The 25,452-nt window shown below is 40.7% G+C and overlaps 2 protein-coding genes across 2 annotated transcripts; one reads left to right on the top strand and one right to left on the bottom strand.

Annotated features, from left to right (window-relative positions):
* Positions 1-3,052: 3,052 nt before the first annotated feature.
* Positions 3,053-5,056, bottom strand: LOC134650000 (aspartate--tRNA ligase, mitochondrial). Its single transcript, XM_063504813.1, has one exon. It carries the CDS (start codon positions 4,964-4,966, stop codon positions 3,068-3,070), a length of 1,899 nt encoding a protein of 632 aa, XP_063360883.1. The 5' UTR covers positions 4,967-5,056; the 3' UTR covers positions 3,053-3,067.
* Positions 5,057-5,513: 457 nt separating this feature from the next.
* Positions 5,514-24,115, top strand: LOC134650001 (exocyst complex component 4). Its single transcript, XM_063504815.1, has 17 exons — positions 5,514-5,644; positions 5,717-5,878; positions 6,399-6,568; positions 7,583-7,736; positions 8,137-8,257; positions 9,355-9,512; positions 10,441-10,676; positions 11,181-11,277; positions 12,484-12,640; positions 13,124-13,250; positions 14,584-14,736; positions 16,354-16,642; positions 17,456-17,587; positions 18,035-18,190; positions 20,973-21,113; positions 22,141-22,332; positions 23,949-24,115. The coding sequence occupies exons 1-17, from the start codon at positions 5,588-5,590 to the stop codon at positions 24,111-24,113; spliced, it is 2,667 nt and encodes an 888-aa protein (XP_063360885.1). The 5' UTR covers positions 5,514-5,587; the 3' UTR covers positions 24,114-24,115.
* Positions 24,116-25,452: the final 1,337 nt, after the last annotated feature.

Raw genomic sequence — 25,452 nt, 5'->3', positions numbered from 1 at the left:
TTTTTTTAGCAACTGCGCCGTTTGTGAAGGATTATGTTACAAAAAGAAATATTCAAAAATGTTCAATAGTTTTTTTTAATAAATAATTGCTTCACCCCGGAATTTCTCAACAAAAGTTAAAAGTAATAACAATAAAAATCATAATTCGAAAACTACGAAAAGTCGGCTAACATACATATTCTGATAGCCCACAGCATGAGGAATCTAAAAAAAAATTTTGGACGGCAAGGTTTGGACCAACCTGTATAACACATGCCGTGCCAACATCTCGTTCTGTGATACTGGAATGCCGTGAAAAACCTGTGTCAGGTATTGAGGTATCCAGAGTTTCGGTGTGGGATCGGGAGAATTTAGTCCAATTCAATCCCACCAAGGCTCAATTTTGCGCGTTTACCGCTAAGAAAACCTCATTTTTCAAGGCACAACCCATCCCATGTCAGGGAGTATTGGGAGCCTCGGTGTTGACATCTCCATCAGTGATATCCAATAATTTCGTAGCCACCTTGCTGGGTAGGCTGCGCTCGTATCCAAAAAACTCGGTGTGCTCAATAAAGGGAGGCGATACTTTACTCTGGGGCAGACAGATCCATAGGCGTACCCACGGTGGGGCAAGGTGGGGCAGTTGTCCCACCCTGGTCTCTGACCATAAGCTAAGAATCTCTGTTTCAACCGTACTCTGTTACAACGTCTCCAGCCTCCCCTACTTCTGCCCCACCCCTTAAAAAATGCTGCGTACGACCATGGACAGATCCCATATAAAGAGTACTGCTGTCACCTTTGGGCAGGAGCACCTAGATGCCACCTTGGTCCCTTCAAATCAGTCCAAAGGCGCGCTATGAATAGTCTACGATCCCAAACTTACAAGCGATATTGAATCTTCAAGTCTAAGGAGATCTCCAAAAAGAAGTGTATAAGTTTTAAAATGGTCGGCAACGCGCATGTAACGCCCCTGGAGTATAGACGTCCATAGGATGCGGTGACCGCTTACCATCAGGTGAGTCGTAAGCTTGTTAGCCACCGATGGACTAAAAAACCACTTATTTGTCTAAATCAAAAGTAAACTTTAATAAGTAAAAAGTAACCCTTTCGTTAGTTCATTTCGTTTGGGGGGGCGGGGGGGGGGGGGGGCGCAAATTTGGTGCCTGCCCCGGGCGCCATATCCTCTAGCTACGCCACTGCCCTTAATGCTAACGCCCACTGCTGAGCATAGGTCTCTCTTCTAGTACGCAACTGTCATCCAGAAGTGACCCGCAACCTTCCGAATGTCGTCCACCCAACGAGCCAACGGACGCCAGACACTTTCATCCGTAAGCGGCCACCATTCCGTTAACATTTTAGTCCACCTGCCATCACCTGACTGCAGTATCACTACATACTTAGTAGGTATAACAAAGTCGCTTCCCGCTATCTGTCTGTCCCTATGTATGCTTAGATCTTTAAAACTACGCAACGGATTTTGATGCGGTTTCTTTTAAAGAGATAGAGTGATTCAAGAGGAAGGTTTATGTATAATTTGTTAACCCGTGCGAAGCCGGGGCGGGTTATTTGAGGGATAAGGGTAAGTACCCTTGTGACATTCTGGCTCCTCCACACACTCTCCGTTCGCCGCCCTCAAATATCCCGGTTTACACACACAGCTGTCAGCACGCAGCCTTACACACGGCACCGGCTTTCCAAGCTGAGTGCAGTTGTGCGGGCGGCGCAGCCCCCGTTGGTACAAGTAGAGAACACTTCATTACCAATGCATTGTGTTACTGAAAGAAAGTTATAGGTAAGATGCGGAAGTAGGTTCCCCAGAAGAAAAGAGTAGATAATAATCAACGGTAGTCAGGTGTACGAACTTACCGTCACCTAGTCGGCTAATGCTACTTAGTAGGTACGCATAGTACCTACAAGCTAGATTGTTTAGTTCAGAGCTAGCCGGGCGGGGTTAATAGGTCGATCTAGCTGTGTAGTACCTACCTAATTAAATAATGTTCCCAAATGTTAAGTATATTTGAACAAAATCGTACCTGTTTCACTGTTCCCACCATCTAAAGGATTAGTCCCACAAAAACTTAATCCAGCAACAACTAAAAACAAAATGTAACCGTCCATAATGCACGACGACCGATATTCTACTGCTGCTGGTGTTAGGTATTTCCTTACCCAATTATCCTACTTAGGTATACAAAAACAAACTTTAGCAGAGTGTTATAAAATAAATGAATATAAATTGCATGCTTACAAGGCCGTATGACCTTGGAATAGAGTTGTTTTTAATGTCACCCGCCTTTTTTGCAGTTTTTCTAGGGAATGCCCCTTATAGGTAGGTACTGGGCGTGCGAGTTCCGGAGGTTGTCCAGTCATGATAAGAGCTCATTATTCGAGTTAACTATGAGTTAAAATTTTCAACCGTAGTGCTTGAATAATAGGAAGGTATAGTCACCACACGGGATTGTTACACCATTGTTAGGGTCCTAGCTAAATTGGTTGTTCCATACTTACGCTATGGAATATCTAATTTAGCTAGAACCCTAAATGGCGTAACAATCACGGAGCGTGATATGACTGTACTATTATCATCTGTGGATTTTATTGGTATTATACCTAATCGGTCGCACTACGACCTGTTCAGAAAAGTGGATACTTAGGTACCTAGGGTACCGACTGTACTCACAGTAACACTCTTTAAATTAACTGATCATTGGTAGACCTTATGTCTTTGCAATACGGTTTAAAATTGTCACTTAATTGTGAGGACGATGCTACTGCAGCCGGTTTGTTTTTTCCTTGAACATTTATCCTGTCATCAAACTCGCATGTGTTAATTACTTTAATTTGCGTGTTTGTATGGTATTAACCTTGAAATTAAGTAATGCTGAATGACGTCAACTCGAAAATAAATGCTAGTGATTATCTGGGGAGTTCCTAACCCAAGGCATACCAAATTCTTAAAGTTCCTTAAAATCGAGTGTTTGACACAAAAGATTATTAATTGGACTTAAAAACATAATTTACTTATATGGTAATTTTTTAATGGATACAAATGGTTGCTAAAACTAATAAAATAAATATTTGTTTATTGTTATTTACTAACTATATGGTAGTATTCTTTGTCCTCATCTGAAATGGCATTAGGTGCACCTGACAATGGATCTTTTCCTTCATGAGTCTTAGGGAAGGCTATAACATCACGAATGGATCCCGTGTTACACACAATAGACACCAGCCTGTCTATGCCTAGAGCGATCCCGGCGTGTGGGGGACACCCACTTTGCAAGGCATTCAGGAAGTGTCTCAATTTCCCGGCATCCATTCCCAACATCTTCAACAATTTCTCTTGTAATCTCACATTGTGGACTCTCACTGAACCTCCTCCAATTTCATTTCCATTCATGACTAAATCATATGCTAATGATCTGACGCTCAATGGATCAGAATCCAGTAGATGTATGTCCTCGGGATGTGGTGAGGTAAAGGGGTGGTGACATGTTTCTAAACCATTCTTTCCTTTAGTAAATAATGGGAAATCCACTAGCCAAAATATTTCAGTACTGTTCTTGAGTTTTAGTAAATTTTTAGATTGTAGTAAAGAAGCAATTATTAGTCGAATTTCTCCTAAGCAGCTGCAGGCGTTTTCTAAGTCCCCTATTGAAATGATGGATGCATTTTCATTACCAATAATACTTTTCAGTTTTCCATCAAATTCTTTATTAAATGCCTTATGAATATCATGGTCCAATACCACTTTGACATTATATTTCTTAGCTATTTGCTTTATTTGTTCTTTAGTTTTTGTTGTGACTTTTCCTAATGCTACAGGGTAAGGTAAAGCATAGGCAGAAAAATCTGAATCATTAGCTTTTTCTGGAAATATATCTTTTATATTTTTTAATTTTAAGTCATATTGAACGTTAGGTTTATCTGTGCCATAATTTTCCAATGCATATTTGTATGTCATTCTTCTAAAAGGTGGTTCTTGTAAAAGTTTTGGAAATGTGTCAACGAGCAATGATTCAATCATAGATAAAACTCCATCTAGATTAGTAAAGGACATTTCTATATCTAATTGAGTGAACTCAGGTTGTCTATCCGGCCGTGTAGTCTCGTCCCTATAGCACCTGGCTATTTGGAAGTACCGGTCAACGCCTCCTGACATCAACATTTGTTTAAACTGCTGCGGACTTTGTACTAAGGAATAAAACAATCCCGCATGATGTGTTGGAACCACAAACTCCCTTGCTCCTCCAGGGGTCTGACAAAACAGTGTAGGTGTCTCTACTTCAACAAATCCGTGCTGTTCAACAAGAAATCGTCTCATACTGTGGAGCATCTGAGATCTCAATCTTAGAATATGTTGCATTTCTGGAAATCGTAAGTCAATGTAGCGGTGTTGCATCCTTATCTGCTCCTTAGGCTTCTGATATTCTCTTAAATTAAACGGAAGGTTCTCGGCCATGTTTAAAACTTCTAACCTATCAATTATAACCTCAATCTCACCAGTTGACATTTCAGAATTGACTGCATTTTGTGGTCTTCGAGTTACTTCGCCATGTATTTTAACTACAGACTCGAGTGGTATGTTAGAAAAGTCTATATTCTCAGGGCCAACAGTACACTGTACAATTCCATAGGCGTCTCGTAGCAGAAGAAACTTTGACAGACGTAAATACTGTACCCAGCCACACAAAGATACTTTTTCGCCTGTATTACAAGCTCTTAGTTCCCCACATGTGTGAGTCCTATAAGTAAACGAGTTAACATTTTCCGTAGAACTGTCTTCAACGTTAAATTGGTCTGTAAGCGGTGCACTTCTCTGACTGCTGTGACGAACGCTCGAGGCTCCAATGTTTAGCAACGGTTGAGTTTTGACTGTGCATTGCGCTGCTAAAGGATGTAAAGTAAACTTTCTTGTGTTGATTACTGTCTGTTTGCATGCAAAAGCACTAAATGTCTTCAGATGAGTTATGTTTCTCCTCCACATGTTTATTCAGTTTACTAGTCGATCTTACGTGGCGTTGTTATATAGGCATTAGCTAACTTGAATGTGGAATGCAAAAGTCATCTAAATAAATATTAACTAAGTTTTGTTATTATTATTAATTAAGTTTTGTTTACAACTCACAAATGGTTGACAACTATTTTTTGACATATCCAGCTATTTGAGATATGGATGAAAGTCTTTCCGGATTTTAAAAGAAAAATACACTTTTGAATGACCACATAAAATATTGAGTCGCGAAAACGATAATCAAAATTTCTGTACCTGCGTCTTTACTTTATTATCGCTCAAATATGCATTGTCAGTAAAAAAAAGCGCGAAATTCAAATTTCCTATGGGACGATATCCTTTCGCGCCTACATTTTTCAAATTTTCCGCCTTTTTCTACTGTCAAGATCTGGTTGACCAAGTATATTTTCATTTTACGCGGTAGACCCTCCGTGGTTTTGTTATTGGTAAAAAAAATTACAGCAATCAAACAGAATAGGAAAATTGACTCGCTAAACGTCAACGTCACCATTATTGCATCTCAACGGGGCGTAGTGAAAATATTATTTCGATTTTTCATAATTTTTGTTTAAAAGTTATTTTGCTAAGGGGAAAATGTCGTCACCACCACCTACAAAACCCCCCAGAGGGGTGAAACAAGGAAGAGAAACGGTAATACGAGGAATATCCTTCATACTTTTTGCGAAAAATTAGTACTGTATAACATCATCACTTTGCTTACAGAGTGGACTTTTAATGTCTGTTATTCGCACTTTATCGGCGAGTGAGACCAACGAGCAGCGAGAAAAAGAACGTGCTAAACTAGAGAAGGAGTATAAAAAGAGCGACGCGAGATTGGACGAGCTGGTTGCAGAACATGCACAGGAAATCATGGAAGTTATGCAGGTAAAAAATACTAGTTTTTATTATGATTTACTACAACAAAGTAAAGTAAACTAGTACAAGTTATAGTTGTAGGGTCACTCAACTGCAGACTTTCATACTCAGAATTCAGATATGTTTATGATGGCTAATTGAACACACCTAATGGTAAAAACGTGAGGAGGCTTTCACCCAGCAGATGGGATCTGCAGTCAGCCCCAAAACAAAGTTAATAAAATAATATAACAATCCTGACTGTAGAACAAATTAAGCTTAAATAATAATAATAATAAATAATGGTAAAAACTACTCCAATTGGCCATCATGGCAGGGCCATAAAATTTTAAACTAAGGTGCAAGTTTTAAGGCTGAGTGTCAGATAATCGGGAGGTTGTCTACTTACTTAAATTGTCTTGATGTTTGCTGGATACAGGTAATATGAATGATTATGTAAGCAATTATCTGCTTGCTTCATTATACAATAGTAATAATACATTTTAAAATGTAAAGTCACAGTTTCTAAGTCCTACTTTAAATCCCTCAGAAATTCAGCAGTGTCCAAGCAGCCTTAGCAAGCTGGGGTCAGCACACTGACGCAGCCACAGCTCGGCTGACCGCATGCCGCAGCTTGCTGCGCGTGCGGCGCGACGAGCTGCGGCGCCTGTGGCAGGACGCCAGGACACACCACCACGCGCTGCACATGCTCACCATCATGTAAGTTGTGTAGAAGAAGCATAAGGAAGACCTTCAGAACAGACATGGGCAAATTATTGTCGACAAGCAATATACTTTATTATGGTTACCAGGTTACCATCTGATATAAAGGATATTGGCTCAGATCTCATTTTTATAAGAAAACTCAAGTGTTTCCTGATCCAAAAGGCATTTTATTCGGTCAAGGAATTCATGGAAGGCTAATTAATGTTAAATGGAAGCAAGTATTATTATTCCTGACATATTGGAACGGGGTATAGCTACTCTATTGACAATTTAATTATGTTCATTTTTCTAAAATTTACAATGATATCTAATTTTAATTGTATATTATATTTCCGACATACCCATTGTATATAATAATGTAAATAACGCGGCTGTGACAATGTATGATCAATACAAATAAAGAATATGGATATGAATATGCTTGCTATGATGTGTAGATTGTGTAGAATTGTACTAAGCACAAAGAAAAATAAAATTGCTTTAATGAAGTGAAGCCCAGGAATCAAGCCCACCATTAAACTGAACCTTTACTATGAAATACAACCATATTAATTCTTACTTTACTTAAGGTAAACATACTGGTGCTCGACGCAGTCCCAGTACATGTCATCTTGCAACTTAGTCATTGTCAATAAAGGTGACAGCAGGGTGTCATCAATTGGGCATTAGCATGTCGAGCACTAGTAGTTTACCTTATACCCTCTAGTCGTCCAGCCTGTAAAAAGGCCTATCATTAATTTCTATTTAGAATCTTTAATTTGACTTGGCAAGTTTTGTTTTGGGGGCGCTTAGAGGATTTTTTCTCTTGCTATAAAATTGTATGCTTGCATTAGGTAAACGAGCCGAACATTCACCTTTTTTCACCGTAGTCTTTTGGCACAGACATTAGCTGAGCCACCTTCCCTTTCAATTAGTTTGTAAGCATTATTGTGTACTTTTATTTTGTACCTATGTTCAAACTCTTTGAATAAACGTCTTTTTTTTTTTTTTTTTTTTTTTTTTTTGCAGCGAACGTGTGGTAGTCTCCGAGCGCGATATCCGCGATCACCTCTCGCGCGGGCTCGTCCTCGCATGCGCGCATTCTCTACGCTCCGCTCTTGACACGTCTGCAACCACGCTGTCGCACGTCAGCGCGCTCAACACCACGAGGGCGCATCTCGAGGTAGTCACACTAACGACCTCTAGGTGGCGCTGTACCGGTCGCGACGATTCCTGCGTCGCGCTAAGTGTTGGCGTAGAATCCTTAACTAGTCTGAATGGTTTTGTTGTTAAATACGTGTGAGAGTTTTTGACTTTCTGCGTTTAGCTTAACGCGGCTGCCACCACTTTGTCGTATGTCAGCGCGCTCAACAGTCTCAACACGGTTTCACCGATAGCCGCTAGGTGGTGCTGTAACGGCCGCGATAATTCCTGCGTCGCGCAAACGATGTCTCGATGTAGAATCCTGAAGTAAAACGAGTTTTAATTCTTGTCCTTTCATGACCGCCTCAGCATTATTTAAAGCAAATTAATTTTCATCATCGAGCTGCATTGTTAACATTTTTTGTACATTGTTTACGCAGGAAAAGAAGCACGAGCTGGTGACGGTGATTCTAAGGCGCTTGTCATCGGCATTGTACGGCGAAGCGGCGCCGCTCACACGCCGAATGTCGTCGCGACGCCGAACAGCGCTCCTTTTGGCAGGTAATACAACCTTGTATGAACATGAACTTAACAGCAAGTACATCCGATCCCAAACAAACATCATAGATGCACTCGAGTTTGCGCTGAAACAGAAGTGGAGATGGGCCGGCCACATAGGAAGATTGACAGATGACAGATGGACCAACAAAGTCACAAAGTGGCCAGGACCCCATGGCAAAAGGAAGGCGGGAAAACCCATAACAAGATGGTCCAGGAATATCATAGCCACAGCTGGAGAAAATTGGCTAATCAAGGCTAAAGACCGAGAAAGGTGGAAAGATATGGAGGAGGCCTATACCCGACAGGGGTCCTTAATATAGTAAAATAAACAACAATAATAATAGAAAACTTTTATTATGCAAACTATTTAAGGAAAAATAAAAGGCTTAAATAATGAACATGAACTAATCTAATATTTTTTACGTCTACTGCTTGATATCATTGATAACAATAACAACATTACAACAAAATTAAAATGGGTCAAGAAAACTACTCAGTGGACACCAAACATAAAGTGTCATTCAATAGAACTTGCTAACTATGTAAGCAAAAGTTACTATTAGTAATTTAACATTCAGTGTCAATTTTAGTATGGCGGTTTGTTTACATAGGTAGCAAGTTCTATTGAATGCGTGGATCAACTATTTCTTGTTGTTATTCTGTCCGGTCAGCCAAGAGACAATAGTAGCATAGTTTGTTAGAAGACATTGTACACCACCTTCTTCTGACACGCTTGGTAGACGACCCTCAATGGAAAGGGTTTATAAGTATCACAAAAAAGCGTGTTTGGTGAATTTAAATGCTTAAAAATCAGGTTTTAAAGAGTGACCCAGGAGAACGTAACCATGGCAGCCAGTGACAAGAAAAAGTTGATTCACCCGAATGACACTTTAGTGCGGCGTCTCATCAGACACAACAGGCTAACAAATAATTAAGTTATGGGGAAATTCTTGTTCAAAAAACCCTTTTGACTGTATATCACTTATCTACAGTTGGCTAAGTTAGCTTACACCAGCCTTCCCTATTAAACTCTTTTATGAAGTCGATTTTATTGCTAAAGAATAAAGATTTTATACATTAATCATATTTGTTGACAGAGCTGACAAAGAGCGAAGATGTTACCGACGCGTACCTTCAAGACATAACGCCTGAGTTCGAGGCGTCACTCACCGAGGAAGATAAGACGTTTGAGACTACCGTCATGATATCGTTAAAAGCCCTGGGAGTCTTGAACCAGCTCAAAGAAGCCACTGAGGTACGACTTTGAACCTTATCTCTTTGGTATTAAGTCAGTATTTGCTCAGAGAAAAACACAAAACGTTGGAAACAACTGTTAAAACCAACATTACCTCTTTAGTATTAACCTCCTAAGGCCCAAGGTCCTACCTATAGTACCTATTCAGTACGATGTAATTGAAACCATGTTCAATTGGAACAGAGTCGCTTTTGCTTTGATTCGTTCAATTTTCAAACAACGCAAAATCAACTCTATTTCCTACAACGTATGTTCAAATTTCAGTGGCAAATTTTGGATGTTTCGTTAGTATGGCTGGGCCTTAGGAGGTTAAGTCAGTATTGGCTCAGAGAGGAACACAAACATTTGAAACTACCGTCATTTTATCGTAGATTTCGTTAGAAGCTCTACGAGTCTTGAACCAGTTCAAAGAAGCCACTGAGGTACGATTTGGAACCTTATCTCTTTAGTATTAAGTCAGTATTTGCTCAGAGAGGAACACAAAACGTTTGAAACAACTGTCATGATCGCTAGAAACGCTAATAGTCTTGAACCAGCTGAAGGAAGTTACTGAAGTAACATTTTGAACCTTACCTCTTTAGTATTAAGTCAGTATTTGCTCAGCGAGGAAGGAAAACATTTGAATCTACCATCATGATATCGCTAGAAGAACCAGCTCAAAGAAGTCACTGAGGTAGGATTTTGAACCTTATCACTACATAGTATAAAACAATGTCGCTTCCCGCTGTCTGTCTGTCTGTATGGATCTTTAAAACTACGCAACGGATTTTGATGCGGTTGTTTTAATAGATAGAGTGATTCAAGAGGAAGGTATATGTATAATTTGTTAACCCGTGCAAAGCCGGGGCGGGTCGCTAGTCTGGACTAAATTGAGGAATTGAATATTATGACTTTGACTATCTTTACGCCGGCTTTCATATTGTTGCAGAAATTCAAAGTCCAGATCCAAGATGAGCTCCTAACCGTGATCGAATCCGTGTCCCGCCGGATAATCGAAGACGGGGACGTGGAGCCGGACATAACGGACGTGCCGGACGCGCCGGACGCGCCGGACGCGCCGGACGCGCCGGACGCGCCGGACGAGGTGGTCGAGAACTCGAAACCGTTACGACTCGTCAACGCGCTGGTGGAGCAGTTTAGAGCGTGTGCAGTGAGGAATAAAAGGTACCTGTTTGGTATATTATAGGTAATATTTTAAGAACTTATTATTATTGTGGCTATTTAATATAGCTTTTGCCCGCACAGGAGAGTTTTTTAATTTTGGACCTCCATTTCACCCCTTTAGGGGATGAATTTTGAAAAATCCTTTCTTAGTGGACCCCTAGACCTTATAAGGAACCTACTTGCCAAATTTGGACTTTCTAGTCCCAGCGGTTTGGGCTGTGCGTTGATTTAAGTCAGTCAGTCAGAACAGTCAGTCTTTCACGTTTATATATATAGATAAAATATATAAAAACTAGTGCCCACGCCAATTACTGGGATTAGTTGCCAAGCGGGCCCCAGGCTCCCATGAGCCGTGGCAAAAATGCCGGGACAACGCGAGGAAGATGATGATTATTATTGTGGCTATTCAGCACAAAATGTGTAATAAATATCTTTTGATATTAGGAAATGTATCCGGAGGTTCCGGACGTTATACATTATGTAGGAAAATTCCATTTGTTAAAGACTGCTCCAACTGTGGCGGGCCGCGTTACAGAAGCATAAGATCTCAGACTCGTGTCTCCACACCGAGATACACTACTGGAGCGCCGTTCAACAAGTCGTGAGTATTGTCTATACCAGCCATATCAGCCTAAAGGGGGCCACAGATTACCAGTTCGCCGGACGATATCAGCCTGTCAGTTAAACGCAAAAGGTGACAGTTCCGAACAACTGACAGGCAGATATCGTCCGGCGAACTGGTCATCTGTGGGCCCCTTAATTTAGCGTCTCTGCCAGGCAAATTCCTCCCCTCTTTTCCTCAACTCTATTGTTTGTAGTTTCCCACCATTCCCAGTCATCCTGCTTATGTTAAATAAATATTTTTTCATCCAGCCATCTCGTTTTAGGTATGTTTTTTATACCGGCAGCCATTTTTGGATTCTTTGGTGTTCCGTGGGTCCCACTCAGTCGCCATCAGATATATCGAAGCGGGCAAGGTGCTCACAAATATCTGAACAAATATCTTGTCAAGGCGTTAGAGTGTGTGTTTAGATATGTTTGAGCACCTCGGCCGCTTTGATATATCTGATGACAACTGTATCTTTCCGGGTGAGACAGTCCACTCAAGCATAGCGTTCTTTACACCCTAAGATGTGTATCTTATACTATGTTTTGGAGCGCAGTTCTGTGTTCCTCTGCGGAAAAATACAAAAGGGTGTTTTTTTTAAAGGTATTCAAATTCAAAATTAAATAAAAGACGTAAAAATAAATTTTATTATAATGGTATTGGTTTTATTTAAAAGATATTCTTATGCCAAGTTCTTAAAATTGATTTCGGGCATATGGGCGCCACGGCTGGCTCGAATGAAGCGTAATCGGGAAGTCCAATTTTCGACCACTTTTTCGAGCAACTGGGGCCGTTTATTGGCAATAACGCGGCGAATGTTGGCTTCTAAGTGGTCCAACGTTATCTGCGTAGACCTGTGATTTCACATATCCCCAAAGAAAGTAATCCATAGGTCACACACCAGATCACACGATCGTGGAGGCCAGTTCACAGGTCCATTACGGGAAATTATGCGCTCATCGAAGGTTTCCCGCAATAAATTGATGGTGATTTTTATTTTCAAAATAAATTTGCACAATTTGCAATCGCTGTTCTGGAGTAAGTCTATTCATTTTGAAAATTGCAAAACGTACTGACCACAAATATCCCGCCATGTGTTAAATTGACAATCACTAGAAACAGTTATGCCAATTTAAAAACCAAACCTCTAAAAAAACACCCGTTATAATTATTGTGAGTGATTGTTTGATTTGTTGTCAGCTCCAACTGCTACTGACAGACTACCTCCAAATAGAGAGCGTGACTCTCGCCGCCGCTCGTTCCACCAGCGCTTCGGATACCCACAGCGAACTTCGCATCGCAGATTACTTCGCCAAAAAGCGACCGCAGCGGCGCGAGAAACTTTTCAAGCTAAATGGTAACACAACAGGGATGCTGACAGTATACATTTAAAATAAATGACTTCACACCATGCATGAAATAAAGCACCAGAACATTAATTGAGAAACGCAGACTGAAGTTATTATTAAATCGTATAGACCTAAAGAGTAGGTAACTCGACCGTGGCGTCATTGTGTAGTTTCATATAAATTCCATAGTGACAAATCGTTTTGACAGTTCGAAAAAAGATCCTGATTTGACTAGTGGTCAAATACCCTATTTCCTCGGTCATAGGAGGTCGTCTCGTCGGTACTATAATAAGCCCGAGAATCGAACCTTTCGCAAAATATTCGCAAACGCAAATGTACTACTCTGGCACATCGACCTTGCTAGTAGAAAAAGGCGGCAAAATTTAAAAAATGTAGGCGCGGATAGTTGACTTTCCATAGACAATTTTAATCTTTCTACTGACAACTTGGGTGTGTGTCAGTATAATAAGTATAATTTGTTTATGTCGCAGTGGGCGTGGTGCCGGTCCCTAGCGCGGCGGCGCGGCGGTACCCGCTGGTGTGCCGGCCGGAGCCCGCGCTGCTGCACGTGCTGCTGCCCACCCTGCACAAGCTCACGCACGACATCGAGCCCGTCGTGTGAGTGCACTCACACAACTATACTTGACAGCATTCAAATACGGAGCGTGCGTGAACAGGCCCCGTAGACAACATGCCAATCGCTAACACTACGTAGCGAACTGTCACACTAATGTGGAAGAGTGACAGAGAGACAAAGCGCTTTGGCTGCGTGGATATTTATGGTGAAATGTCAACGTTAAGGTACACCCACAGAATAAATAATAGTACTAGGTACAGAAGATTCACTCTCTAATCGCGTCTATTACGACATATATGACCGCTAGTTGGCGCTAGTTGGCGCAGCCGTTCCGTAGCGGTGCGCGGCAACTTCTATGGCTAGACACCAAATTTGGTGTGGGCACAGAATAAATAATAGTACTAAGTACAGAAGACTCACTCTCTAACAAAACGTGTCTGTTACGATCAGCACAGATATGGCCGCTAGGTGGCGACAGCGCCACGCGCGGCTTATGGCTTTCCCCAAAATTGGGGCGGAACAGATGTACTTTTAGCTACCTGTAGCAAAACGACGAAATCGCGGAGTGAGCCACGCCTGGTGTGGGCCGCATGTACTTGTAGGTACTTGTAGCGACGCGACGAAATCGCGGAGTGAGCAATGCTTGGTGCACCCTTAAGCTTTTGATTCCTCCGAAAACGGTGCCGTCATATTACGGCCGCTATATAGCGTTGACTGACGTCACTAGAACGTTGTCTATGTAAACAAGATGGCGCGGTTTCCTAGACGGCGTTACGTTACGTTGATTGTCAACGTAACGTAAGATGACGGCCGTCATGACGGTGTCGATAGTTTCGTGAACGTTTTATTAGATAGCGGTGACGCCATTTTGAATAAATGACACGAGATTTGAATAAATGATTCCGTACTACGATTATTTTCCTCTTCTGATGATATTTCATCCTCCAAGTAAATTATAGATGATCAAGCAAATCTTGTCAGTAGGAAAAGGCGCGAAATTAAAATTTTCTATGGAACGTTATCCCATCGCGCCTACATTTTTCAAATTTGCCGCTTTGACCTTGGTGGATGACGGTGTGTTATGACGCCGTGGTACTTTCCAGATGTCGCCACCGTAAAGACGGCCGCTATATGACGGCCGTCATATGACGGCACCGTTTTCGGAGGAATCCAAAGCTTTAGTGGCGGGCTTTCAGCGGCGTATTCAGCAAACTGTGTAACGGCGCCATACATGTGGTTAGCCATAAGAATTTTCTGTTTATTAACTTTTTATTGTTCTAACAAAAATCCATGAAATTTAGTATAAGGAATCTTTCCAGGACTATCCCTCCCAAATTTCACGATTCGTTGTCAACACGAAATTTTTATTAACAGTGGCGGCGAATGTTCGCTGCGAGCATTCATCACGGACTACGTACGGTCCGGGGAGAGCGAGCGGCTCGCGAGCGAGGCGAGGGCTTCTATCGAGGTCGCTATGAAGGCTGCCGCGTGGCGCGAGCGAGCACCGCCGGAACCACCGAGCGCTAAGTAAGTGTATTATTATAACACTTTAAACTTTCGCGTTTTGTACACATATATAATTACACAAACGGGTCTACCGTGATACAGTTTCATTGTTTTTACCTTAAATCCTTCTTAGTCTTTCCGTGACCACAGCTGGTGCAACTCATCTGAAACGTCGGAATTTAAGGTTAAAACAATGAAACTATATCGCGGTAGACCCGTTTGTGTAATTAAATAAGTTTTTTATTAATTATAATTGAATAAGTATTTGTATGTTTGTTTGTCTGTTACTTCTTTACAGTTCAATTAATCAGAAATAAAGTATTATTTCCTCAGACTTAAAATAAATTCTGCGAGAAATATTCGGAATGTTTAACTTTAAAACATTCTTCACATTCTATTCGAAAATGACATTGTGTTGGATATATCGGGAAATAAGTTATGTTGTACATAATGTATGCGCTTGTCCTTTCTTGCCACGAACGATGTCAGACTTCTCCGGTTATTGAAGAAGTGAGTAATAGTGATCAATATGTATCATTTTCATTGCATAATCATTCGGATCATGGTATTTGAAAGAAAATATAGTGCTTCGGCTACAAACATAGTCAAAACTAAGCGTGCCGTGACTGATTTTCGTAATAACAGAACATATGTATGTTTTTTTATTTATTTATTATGCAAAATAAAATCAGCTTGTTTTGTGGCTTTTAACTACAAAGTTTTAGATCATTATAGAAATAGGTATGGATTAAACAAGTATTGTAATTTTTTTTTCTCTTAAGGTTTATTACTTAACAACTAGGACCATTTCTCATTAAAACATATCTACATTCCTATGTTTATATATTCACTTTACGAGTGTACTATTTTCAATTTAATATTTTTTGTGGCTTCATAGGTTTCTGTAGGTTTCACAGATTAGTTTATGGCCGTAGTCTAAAATTTACGTAACAAAATTTTATTTTCCACTCTCCGGCAAATGTCTTAAACCGTGTGTTTTTCGTCAAAATCGACGTTTAATTTTCAGTCGTATTTTTTTTTCATTCCCCTAAAGCAGCGGTCGGCAACCTGCGGCCCGCGGGCCGCATGCGGCCCATGAACCTGTCACTTGCGGCCCGCGAGCCTCCCTGGCTATGTTGTATATAATATTGACAAACGATAATGTCTGATAAAGTCATAAATATTAACAAAGTACGGCCCGCGTCAACTACTATGTGGCCCTCGGTTGCTAAAAGGTTGCCGACCCCTGCCCTAAAGGCTCGTGATATAAGTATCTCCTGGGAAGATCCGGGAGATATTAAAAAAATATCTACATCAAAACCATAGAGAAATATATTAAGACAAGAGTGCTCACTCCATACATCAGTTCAGACTATTAATTTCAGTGTCTACATCTAGCATCGAGTAGCGGAACTATCAGTACTGCTACTTGACAATAGATGTAGCACCGACCGGAAAGTCTTATCTCAACAGCATAAGACTTTCCGGTCGGTGCTACATCTATTGTCAAGTAGCCGTACTGATAGTTCCGCTACTCGATGCTAGATGCTAATAGTCTTTTTGGTACTAAAACTGACGTATGGAGTGAGCACTCTTATGTATTTTTTTCTCTATGATCAAAATGAATTGATAACTTAGCCACCGGCTGGTGTTCTCGTGCTGCGCGGCGGGCTGGGCGGCGGTGGCGCACTGCGCGCACGCGGCGCGGCGCTGCGGCGCGTGCGGCGCCGGGCACGCCCTGCGCGCGCTGCCCGCCGCGCTCGCCGCGCTCGCCGCGCACGCGAGAGCCGCGCACCAGCGCCTGCAGCCCGCCGCGCCGTGTCGGGCGGCCAAATGGCTGGCTGATGACGACATTGTTCGGTTCCTGCAGACGCTGCCTAACTGGCAAGCCGTTGTGGACCCGAATTCCGCCAGTAAAAACGAGCAGGTATGTGAAAACCGGCCAAGTGCGAGTCGGACTCGCGCACGGAGGGTTCCGCACCATCAACAAAAAATAGTGCAAAACAAGCAAAAAAACGGTCACCCATCCAAGTACTGACCCCGCCCGACGTTGCTTAACTTCGGTAAAAATCACGTTTGTTGTATGGGAGCTCCACTTAAATCTTTATGTTATTCTGTTTTTAGTATTTGTTGTTATAGCGGCAACAGAAATACATCATCTGTGAAAATTTCAACTGTCTAGCTATCACGGTTCGTGAGATACAAGCCTGGTGACAGACGGATGGACGGATGGACGGACGGACGGACGGACGGACGGACGGACGGACGGACAGCGGAGTCTTAGTAATAGGGTCCCGTTTTTACCCTTTGGGTACGGAACCCTAAAAATTAGTTCCCGAAATGTAACACGCACTTTATGGCCATATTAGACGTGCTAGCACGAACGCTCGTTCCTCATTTCATTTCATTTATTCAGTCACAATTTACATTGTATATGAATATAAATTATAATTATAATTAAAATTAAAAATAAATAAATAATAAAACTTAAATAATATCATGCAACTATAACAATTATTTACAAACTTAATAATATTTACAGATTATGGTATGTCAGAATAATTATTGAAATATTAAGTCAAGATGTTGTAGGTTTAGTCAATAAAGATTATTATCATTAATAAAGTCCTGGACGGAATAATAGGACTTCCTTAAAAGAAACGCTTTAAGCCTTGCATTAAAAATACAATGATCTAGTATAGACCACTCACTCAAAACCATGCTTTGAATTTTTCGTCAGGATCTGAAACAGGCGTACGAACGCGAGGCCGAAATCCTGGGCTCGAGTCTCGGGGACGGCGCCGTGTCTCGTCGCGAAATCGTCGGGGACATCAACGCTTTAGGCGACCTGGCGTTGCTCTGCGAGTCCATGGTAAGGCGGATGCCGAAAATCGGCAAAGGCGTAAGTCAAAGGCTAAAAACTCGACATAGGTGCGACAGTAGCGAAAATGACAAAATAGTCGGAGACATCAATACTTTCGACGACCTCGCGTCGTCGAGATCGCTGGCTATTATCTTCACGATGTTCTGACGACGTTTTAACATGCAACGAGTCTCTGACGTTACTAATAATTACACAGCTCAAAAGTAGCAATAAGACGCGTAACTGACATGTGTCACAACACACATAAAACACTTTCCGGTATGAAAATACTCGAAAGAAGTTTTTCGTCGGTATTCGTAATTGTTATAAATTATTAAGTTATTTTAAGCTCCTGGCTCTTACCCCAGAATTGAACGCCATATTCAAATTTAGACGTATCATATGCATAATAAGACCACTTGTATGTAAAACTACTAAACCTTACATGTGTTTTAGGACTGGCTGGCCACCAACATCCGGTCGCTGCCGGGGCTGCTCACGGCGCCATCTGGCGGCGTCCGGTTGACCGACAAGCTGCGCGAAGACATATCTGCCGCGGCCGCCATCTTTGACGAGATCTCTCATAAATGCCTGCTGTTTCTACATCTGGAGGTAAATGCTCACCTGGAGGGCTAAGATGGCCGGCTCTTTGTCATTTGTCACCATGGCTATCACGTTCTAACAAATATGTAAGTGCGAAAGTGACGCATAGCATGACAGGTGATAAAATGCGACCATGATAGCTGGTCTGGAGGTAAAAAGATCGCACAAAGAAAGGAACGGACATGTCACACCAGCTACATTCCAGACTGGTGACGAAAGGAAACAGTATTGATCGACGTCGTGCAAAGAACTGACGTACGGAGTCTATTGATCATTATCAAACGTTTCCTTAATATTGAGGATCGTGAATTCATGTTCTTCCGTCGAAGAAAACGTTCCTCTATAGGCTTGTCTCCCTCGCCAAGTGTAGGGCTTCGTGTAGTTATGTGCGTAATTTGGACCCAGGGACGCACCAGCGGCGGCTGGTAGCTATGTATTATGGGTGTTCACTCACAATAAAAAACAAAAGCGGCCAAGTGCGAGTCGGACTCGCCCATGAAGGGTTCCGTATTTAGGCGATTTATGACGTATAAAAAAAACTACTTACTAGATCTCGTTCAAACCAATTTTCGGTGGAAGTTTACATGGTAACGTACATCATATATTTTTTTTACTTTTATCATACTCTTATTTTAGAAGTTACAGGGGGGGGGGACACACATTTTACCACTTTGGAAGTGTCTCTCGCGCAAACTATTCAGTTTAGAAAAAAATGATATTAGAAACCTCAATATCATTTTTGAAGACCTATCCATAGATACCCCACACGTATGGGCTTGATGAAAAAAAATTTTTTGAGTTTCAGTTCGAAGTATGGGGAACCCCAAAAATTTATTGTTTTTTTTTCTATTTTTGTGTGAAAATCTTAATGCGGTTTACAGAATACATCTACTTACCAAGTTTCAACAGTATAGTTCTTATAGTTTCCGAGAAAAGTGGCTGTGACATACGGACGGACAGACAGACGGACAGACAGACAGACAGACATGACGAATCTATAAGGGTTCCGTTTTTTGCCATTTGGCTACGGAACCCTAAAAACTAAACCTACACATTCAATTAACCGTCGCAAAGTTTCCACAACATACATATAGTAGGTACTTTAAGACCTTTAAGTAACACGAAAAACAAAATTAGTTACTTTTATCACATTCACACAACACAACCACGGTGTTTTTGCATATTGATCTGAATAGTAAATATATAAGTTTTTGTTTTTGACTAACATTGTTACGAAAGTTCAAGGTCGTCCATATTTTAACTCGACTCGATTTTGTAAACTTTTTCACATTCTCACGTTAAATTCATAAATTTTTAAACACCTCACAATAAACAAATTATGTGCTTTCACTGTTTAAACTCTTGTTTCATTATTTATAATGAAAAAAAAAGCCAAAATTGCATTACCGTCTTTAAAATTGACTAAGGTCTGTTTAGAAACAAGTGACAACAACAACATCAACATGGCGCGCGGGATGCGCGCGCAAGGTCAACCGGGCTCGGAGCGCCGCACCGATTTTGCCTGTTGCCTCATAGAAAATGTTTTGTTTCACGTGCAGAGCTGTGTTGAAACTTCTCTTTCGCTCTTATTGAATTTCCTATTGATCGAATGTACTAAATCTTTTTCCATAGGAGCGCAATCCAAAGCGCTCCGCTTCGCGCGTTACCTTTGATTTCTATGAAATTACGCCGAGTAGGTAGTGGTGAGCTGTCTATAAACTTATAATGAATAAAGGTTATTATTTAATTGGTATTGAGTTTTTTACGATAGATCTTAAATAGTAATATATTAAATAGGTGGCATAATTACATTTTGATTATTTATGGGAGTGCACCGCACAAGCGCTCCTTAAGGCCAGCCGCGCTTGGGACGCACTAGCTAGCTGTTGGAGGGTCCTAAGGTCTCAGCTCTTCAACGGTGCTCTTAATTTCTCTGAGAGCATCGTTAGAGGTTGAAGGTCTAGCATGACTGTGGACCTAGCATGTCGTTGACAACTGACGTTGTGCCCACGTTGCGCAACTGACGTTGTGACGTTGTGTTGTGTATTTTCATGTTTTTGAAGTGAAAACTTCTTTAGCGGCGCTGTGCACTTTTGTGATGGGGAAAAAAATGATAAACTCATCGTAACAGGTGTCACGTGACCGTAAGGCGTAAAACGGACACGATCTGATCGAAAAACTGTTACTTCAATGTCATTGAGTTTTTCTTTATTGATTTAAATGCCATCTAGTGAGTTTCGCCCTAACTGGTATTAATATAACTCGAGTACTAACAGTGATGTGCTTAGGGGTTTCAAGTAATGCGACGAAATAACGCTAGATCGCGTTAACCTCAATTATACATAGTGCTGCAGACATTTTGCAATAGTGATTGAGTTTTCACTTCTGCCGGCACTCCCTGAGTGCAACCCGTTGTTTTTAGGGTTCCGTACCCAAAGGGTAAAAACGGGACCCTATTACTAAGACTCCGCTGTCCGTCCGTCCGTCCGTCCGTCCGTCCGTCCGTCTGTCACCAGGCTGTATCTCACGAACCGTGATATCTAGACAGTTGAAATTTTCACAGATGATGTATTTCTATTGCCGCTATAACAACAAATACTAAAAACAGAATAAAATAAAGATTTAAGTGGGGCTCCCATACAACAAACGTGATTTTTGACCGAAGTTAAGCAACGTCGGGCGGGGTCAGTACTTGGATGGGTGACCGTTTTTTTGCTTGTTTTTTGTTGATGGTGCGGAACCCTCCGTGCGCGAGTCCGACTCGCACTTGGCCGGTTTTTTTTTGTGTCAGATGCGAATCCAATGCTTCCACTACCTCGGGCAGCCGGCGGGCGGCGACGACGGCGAGGCGGGCGGCGCGGGCCGGCTCGCGCACGCGCTGCTCGCCTTCCACGAGCACGCGCACAACGTCATGGCGGCCGGCCGCAGGGCGGTGAGTACTGACGCTCTCTGACATTGTTTGACACTGTCTGACATTGCTTGACACTGTCTGACCTTGTTTGAAACTGTGTGACATTGTTTGACACTATGACATTGTCTGACACTGTCTGACATTGTTAGACACTGACATTGTTTGACACTATGACATTGTTTGATACTGTCTGACCTTGTTTGAAACTGTGTGACATTGTTTGACACTATGACATTGTTTGACACTGTCTGACATTGTCTGACACTGTCTGACATTGTTTGAAACTGTGTGACATTGTTTGACACTATGACATTGTTTGACACTGACATTGTCTGACACTGTCTGACATTGTTTGACACTGTGACATTGTTTGACACTGTCTGTCATTGTTTGACACTATGACATTGTATGATACTGTCCGACCTTGTTTGACAATGTGTGACATTGTTTGACACTGTCTGACATTGTTTGATACTGTCTGACATTGTATGACACTGTCTGACATTGTTTGACACTGCCTGACACTGCCTGACATTGTTTGACACTGTCTGACATTGTATGACACTGTCTGACATTGTATGACACTGTCTGACATTGTATGACACAGTCTGACATTGTTTGACATTGTCTGATATTGTTTAACACTGTCTGAAATTGTTTGACACTGTCTAATGACACTTGCGACTTAACGTGACTTGACTTCACTTGACTTGCTTGAGCGGCGGTCAGTACCTACTAACACTATCTGATATTGTCTGACAGTATCTGACATTGCCTAAAAGTGTCTAACATTGTGTTGCAGTATCTGACACTATGTGAAAGTATCTGTTGTTCTGACAGTATCCGACTTTGCCTGACAGTGCCTGATAATGTCTGAACGTATATCGATATAAAACTAATCACCATATTGTCTGATCTTGGACAACCAGCAAACGGCAAGCTATTTCAATTATTTGCAGTTTGAAATATCAACCTATTTTAGTGAAAAATATGGTTTAGTGTAGAGATAATTAATTGCCATTGAATTTACGAATGATTTCTCTCACAGTACATCTTCAACGGCATCGGTGAGATGATGTCCGCGGGCGTGGTGTGGCGCTGGCAGTGCATGGACGCGGAGTTAGCGGGCGGAACCCTCGCTACGCTCAGGCACTGCTTAGCGGCGCTCTCGCTGCCGCACGCCGGTTTGCAGCGAGCGCACGAATATTCGCGTCTCTTGCTCGCTATGCCTGAGCCTGAGGTAATCATCATCATCAGTCATAATCATGTACCGTTTAGCTCTAATCATCATCATCCGTCATAATCATGTACCGTTTAGCTGTAACCATCACCATCAGCCTCAGGGTGATATTCCACCTATCCAATTTCTTGGTCCATTATGCATTGTGTCTGACTCTCTCACTAAGCTAAATGTGAGACGCAAATGTGTGAATCAACTTTTAGAACACTGATTTCGTGTCCCTAGACTTCCTAGCAAAAAAAATCGATTTTCAAAAACCATGTTGATTTTTTAACTTTTTTGTTTACGCGGGCATTATTAGATACGTAAATATTTAATTAACACAATAAATTAACAACTTGATGAGATAAAAGTTACATTTTGTACGGTAACGCAGTAGAAAAAGGCAAAAATGGTGTGTCCCTGATTTTTGTATGGGAGATAACTTTTTTTCTCCTCCTACTCTAAAAGTTGATTCACCCAAATACGCATTGGAAAGGTGGAATACCACTCTTAGGCGTGCACTGAATGCAAAGTTGGATTGATCTACCTTTGAATGCCGGCGTTCGAGTTTTGACTGATTTACAATCAGTAGGGTATTTGACTGTATTTAAAATAAATTATTTTACACCATGAATGAAATAAAGTACCAGAAGATTAATAGAATAACGTAGACAGCAGCTATTTTTAGACACAATTTCCCATTTTAAAACCCGTATAAAATTATAAAGAGTAGGTAGTTTGATTGTGACGTCACATGCTAGTGTTTCATATAAATTCCATAGTAGCAAAATCGTTTTGACATTTCGAAAAAAGAGACTGATTTGACTAGTAGTCAAATGTGTGTTATGTTATGTAGGTATATGCCGACGGAAACTTTTCAAAATTGCTAAATTTCCCGCTTTCACTTCTTTTTAAATGTAAATTTGTGTTTAATCGTCCCCTAATTGACCGAAGCGTAGCGAAGGTGTACGTTTTGACTCGGGCATTTTGCTTTTGTATGTCCGGATGTTCTCCTCTACAGGTCGCAATTCTTAACCGATTTTCGTGAAATTTTGTGACCGAATTCTATGACTAAATAAATTTTTTTTGTCGATCCGGTTTTTGGAAATTTTTCAAAATGGCGGAGTCGTGATAGCTCCCGCCTAAACAAATAGTCGTATCGGTATCATAAGAGTTTTTTCTTTTTGAGATATGTTTATAGATTAAATGGCCAAAAATTCAGAAAATTTGTATCGCTGGTTTTGGCGGTATTTAGATATTTAGTTTTTACTTGAGAATGAGTAGCTAAATTTCGTTAGCTTTAGTAAGAACTATAATGGTGTATTTTGCAAACGTTCGCTTTTTTTGTTTGCATCGGCAGGTCCCTGGTTCCATCCCCAGTAATTGTATACTGCTACATAACTTTTTGTATTTTTTTTTATTTATCAAGCGCGGGTTAAGCGTATTCGTTTAATTTTTGTTTGTAGCTTTATGTAGTTTTTAATTTTTTGTTTATATTACATGTACTATACCTATATTTTAATAAATATTTTTGCCAAACATTTATTCAGTTTTAAGCTCTGCTCGCGAGGTCTACAGCTCACAGAGCCACTAGTATTAATACTAATTTATTTTCTCTAATCATTTATCAACAGGAAATCATAGCATCTATTCGGGAGAAAGGCGCACAATTCACCGAATTGGAGTACCTGAACGCATTCAAAGTGATCGCGGCGCGTCGCGGGCTATCACAGGCCGACATGAAACCCCACCTTAAAGCTCTGGCTAGTGCCTTAGGTCATGTTGGGGTCACTGTTTAAGGCTCTATTGCCCTGCGGAGAGTCCCTAGAGTTAATTTGTAAAGCATCTATCGCGGCTGGAAATCGGCTAGCTCTACTATGCTCTAAAAGGCAGGCTGCAATAGGAAGGATACAGTCGCCATCAACAACAACAACAAGCAGTCTAACGCCTTGACAATAGAGGCGTGCTCAGATATTTGTGAGTACCTTGGCCGCTCCGATATATCTGACGGCGACTGTACGGAAAGAACATGTCTAGTCACTCTGACAACATTTTGAGTTATCGCGGTTTGAAAGGAGTGATGTACATAATTATCCATATAATTCTTTAGTTTTTAATTAAAGTGAGAAAAAAAGGAGTTATATTTATAATTACAGAGGAAACATAAGCTGTAACAAATAACTAGTTCATTGAAAGCTGTACATTTTGAGATTAAAATCTCATTTTTGAAAAAAAAAAAAATACTAGACATGTTCTTTCCGTGTACCCTTCATATGTATTGACAGTTAATCACTGACTATTCACATTGTCGGCCAGATTTTTTTCTAAACATACGCCCTTAGTTATAGGTACAGTCAGCTGCGAAATGGCATTGAGAAATTATGAATGAGTTCATTTATAAATTTGCCATGCACTTTTACGGTACATAATTATAACGTATAATAAAAAAGATGCCTTTAATAAAGTATCGTTAAATAATGTCTAGCGCTTAGAGAATCACGTTAGGCGTGTTATCGGATTACTACATATGTAGAAGTATTGATTATGTATTTAACATGAATTAATTGACAATTTGTTTACTCGTTAATTAAGAATACACTTGTTGAAATTATGTATTTTATTCATATTAATTTTAAGATTTAATATTTTAATTAAATTAATTATATTCATGAGAACCGATACCCTGATATAATTATAGCTATATTAATTGTAAGATTATTTATGTTATCATTATCAAACTTAAGTTGCAATGTATTTTAATTTTAAATAAACTACATATATTTACAATATTTACTGGTTTAATTATTTACATTGAAAATGGAGGATTCCACTCATTTAATAATATTTAGTTATCGATTCGATCACATCAATGCTGCCGATATGTTCCTGAGAATTTGTCATTTAGTAAGTATTTTTTGTGGTTGATTGTAGTAGTGAAACACGCTGACTGGCCGAAAGTATTTTACAATAATAACTGTCTTCATAAAATAAAGTAAAACTTACTTTCAGCAGTATTTCATTTACTTAAAAATTAATTATGCCCTTGGGAGTAATGACAACTAAATGCTCCCTACACATTGGCAAAACTGATTAAAAACATATATAACATGCTGTCCCGCACACTCCACTGGCTCCACA

The sequence above is a fragment of the Cydia amplana genome, chromosome 8 (genome assembly GCF_948474715.1).
Source record: "Cydia amplana chromosome 8, ilCydAmpl1.1, whole genome shotgun sequence".
Taxonomy (NCBI): Eukaryota; Metazoa; Arthropoda; class Insecta; order Lepidoptera; family Tortricidae; genus Cydia; species Cydia amplana.
The sequence above is the reverse complement of the archived record's forward strand: the minus strand, read 5'-3'. Positions and strand labels throughout refer to the sequence as shown.

Excerpts from the sequence above, each read along its gene's own strand:
- LOC134650001 (XM_063504815.1), top strand. The coding sequence starts at position 5,588 with ATGTCGTCACCACCACCTACAAAACCCCCCAGAGGGGTGAAACAAGGA. Across the intron at positions 9,513-10,440 it reads AGCTCAAAGAAGCCACTGAG|AAATTCAAAGTCCAGATCCA; the intron begins GTACGACTTTGA and ends ATATTGTTGCAG. Across the intron at positions 11,278-12,483 it reads GGAGCGCCGTTCAACAAGTC|CTCCAACTGCTACTGACAGA; the intron begins GTGAGTATTGTC and ends ATTTGTTGTCAG.
- LOC134650000 (XM_063504813.1), bottom strand. The coding sequence starts at position 4,966 with ATGTGGAGGAGAAACATAACTCATCTGAAGACATTTAGTGCTTTTGCA.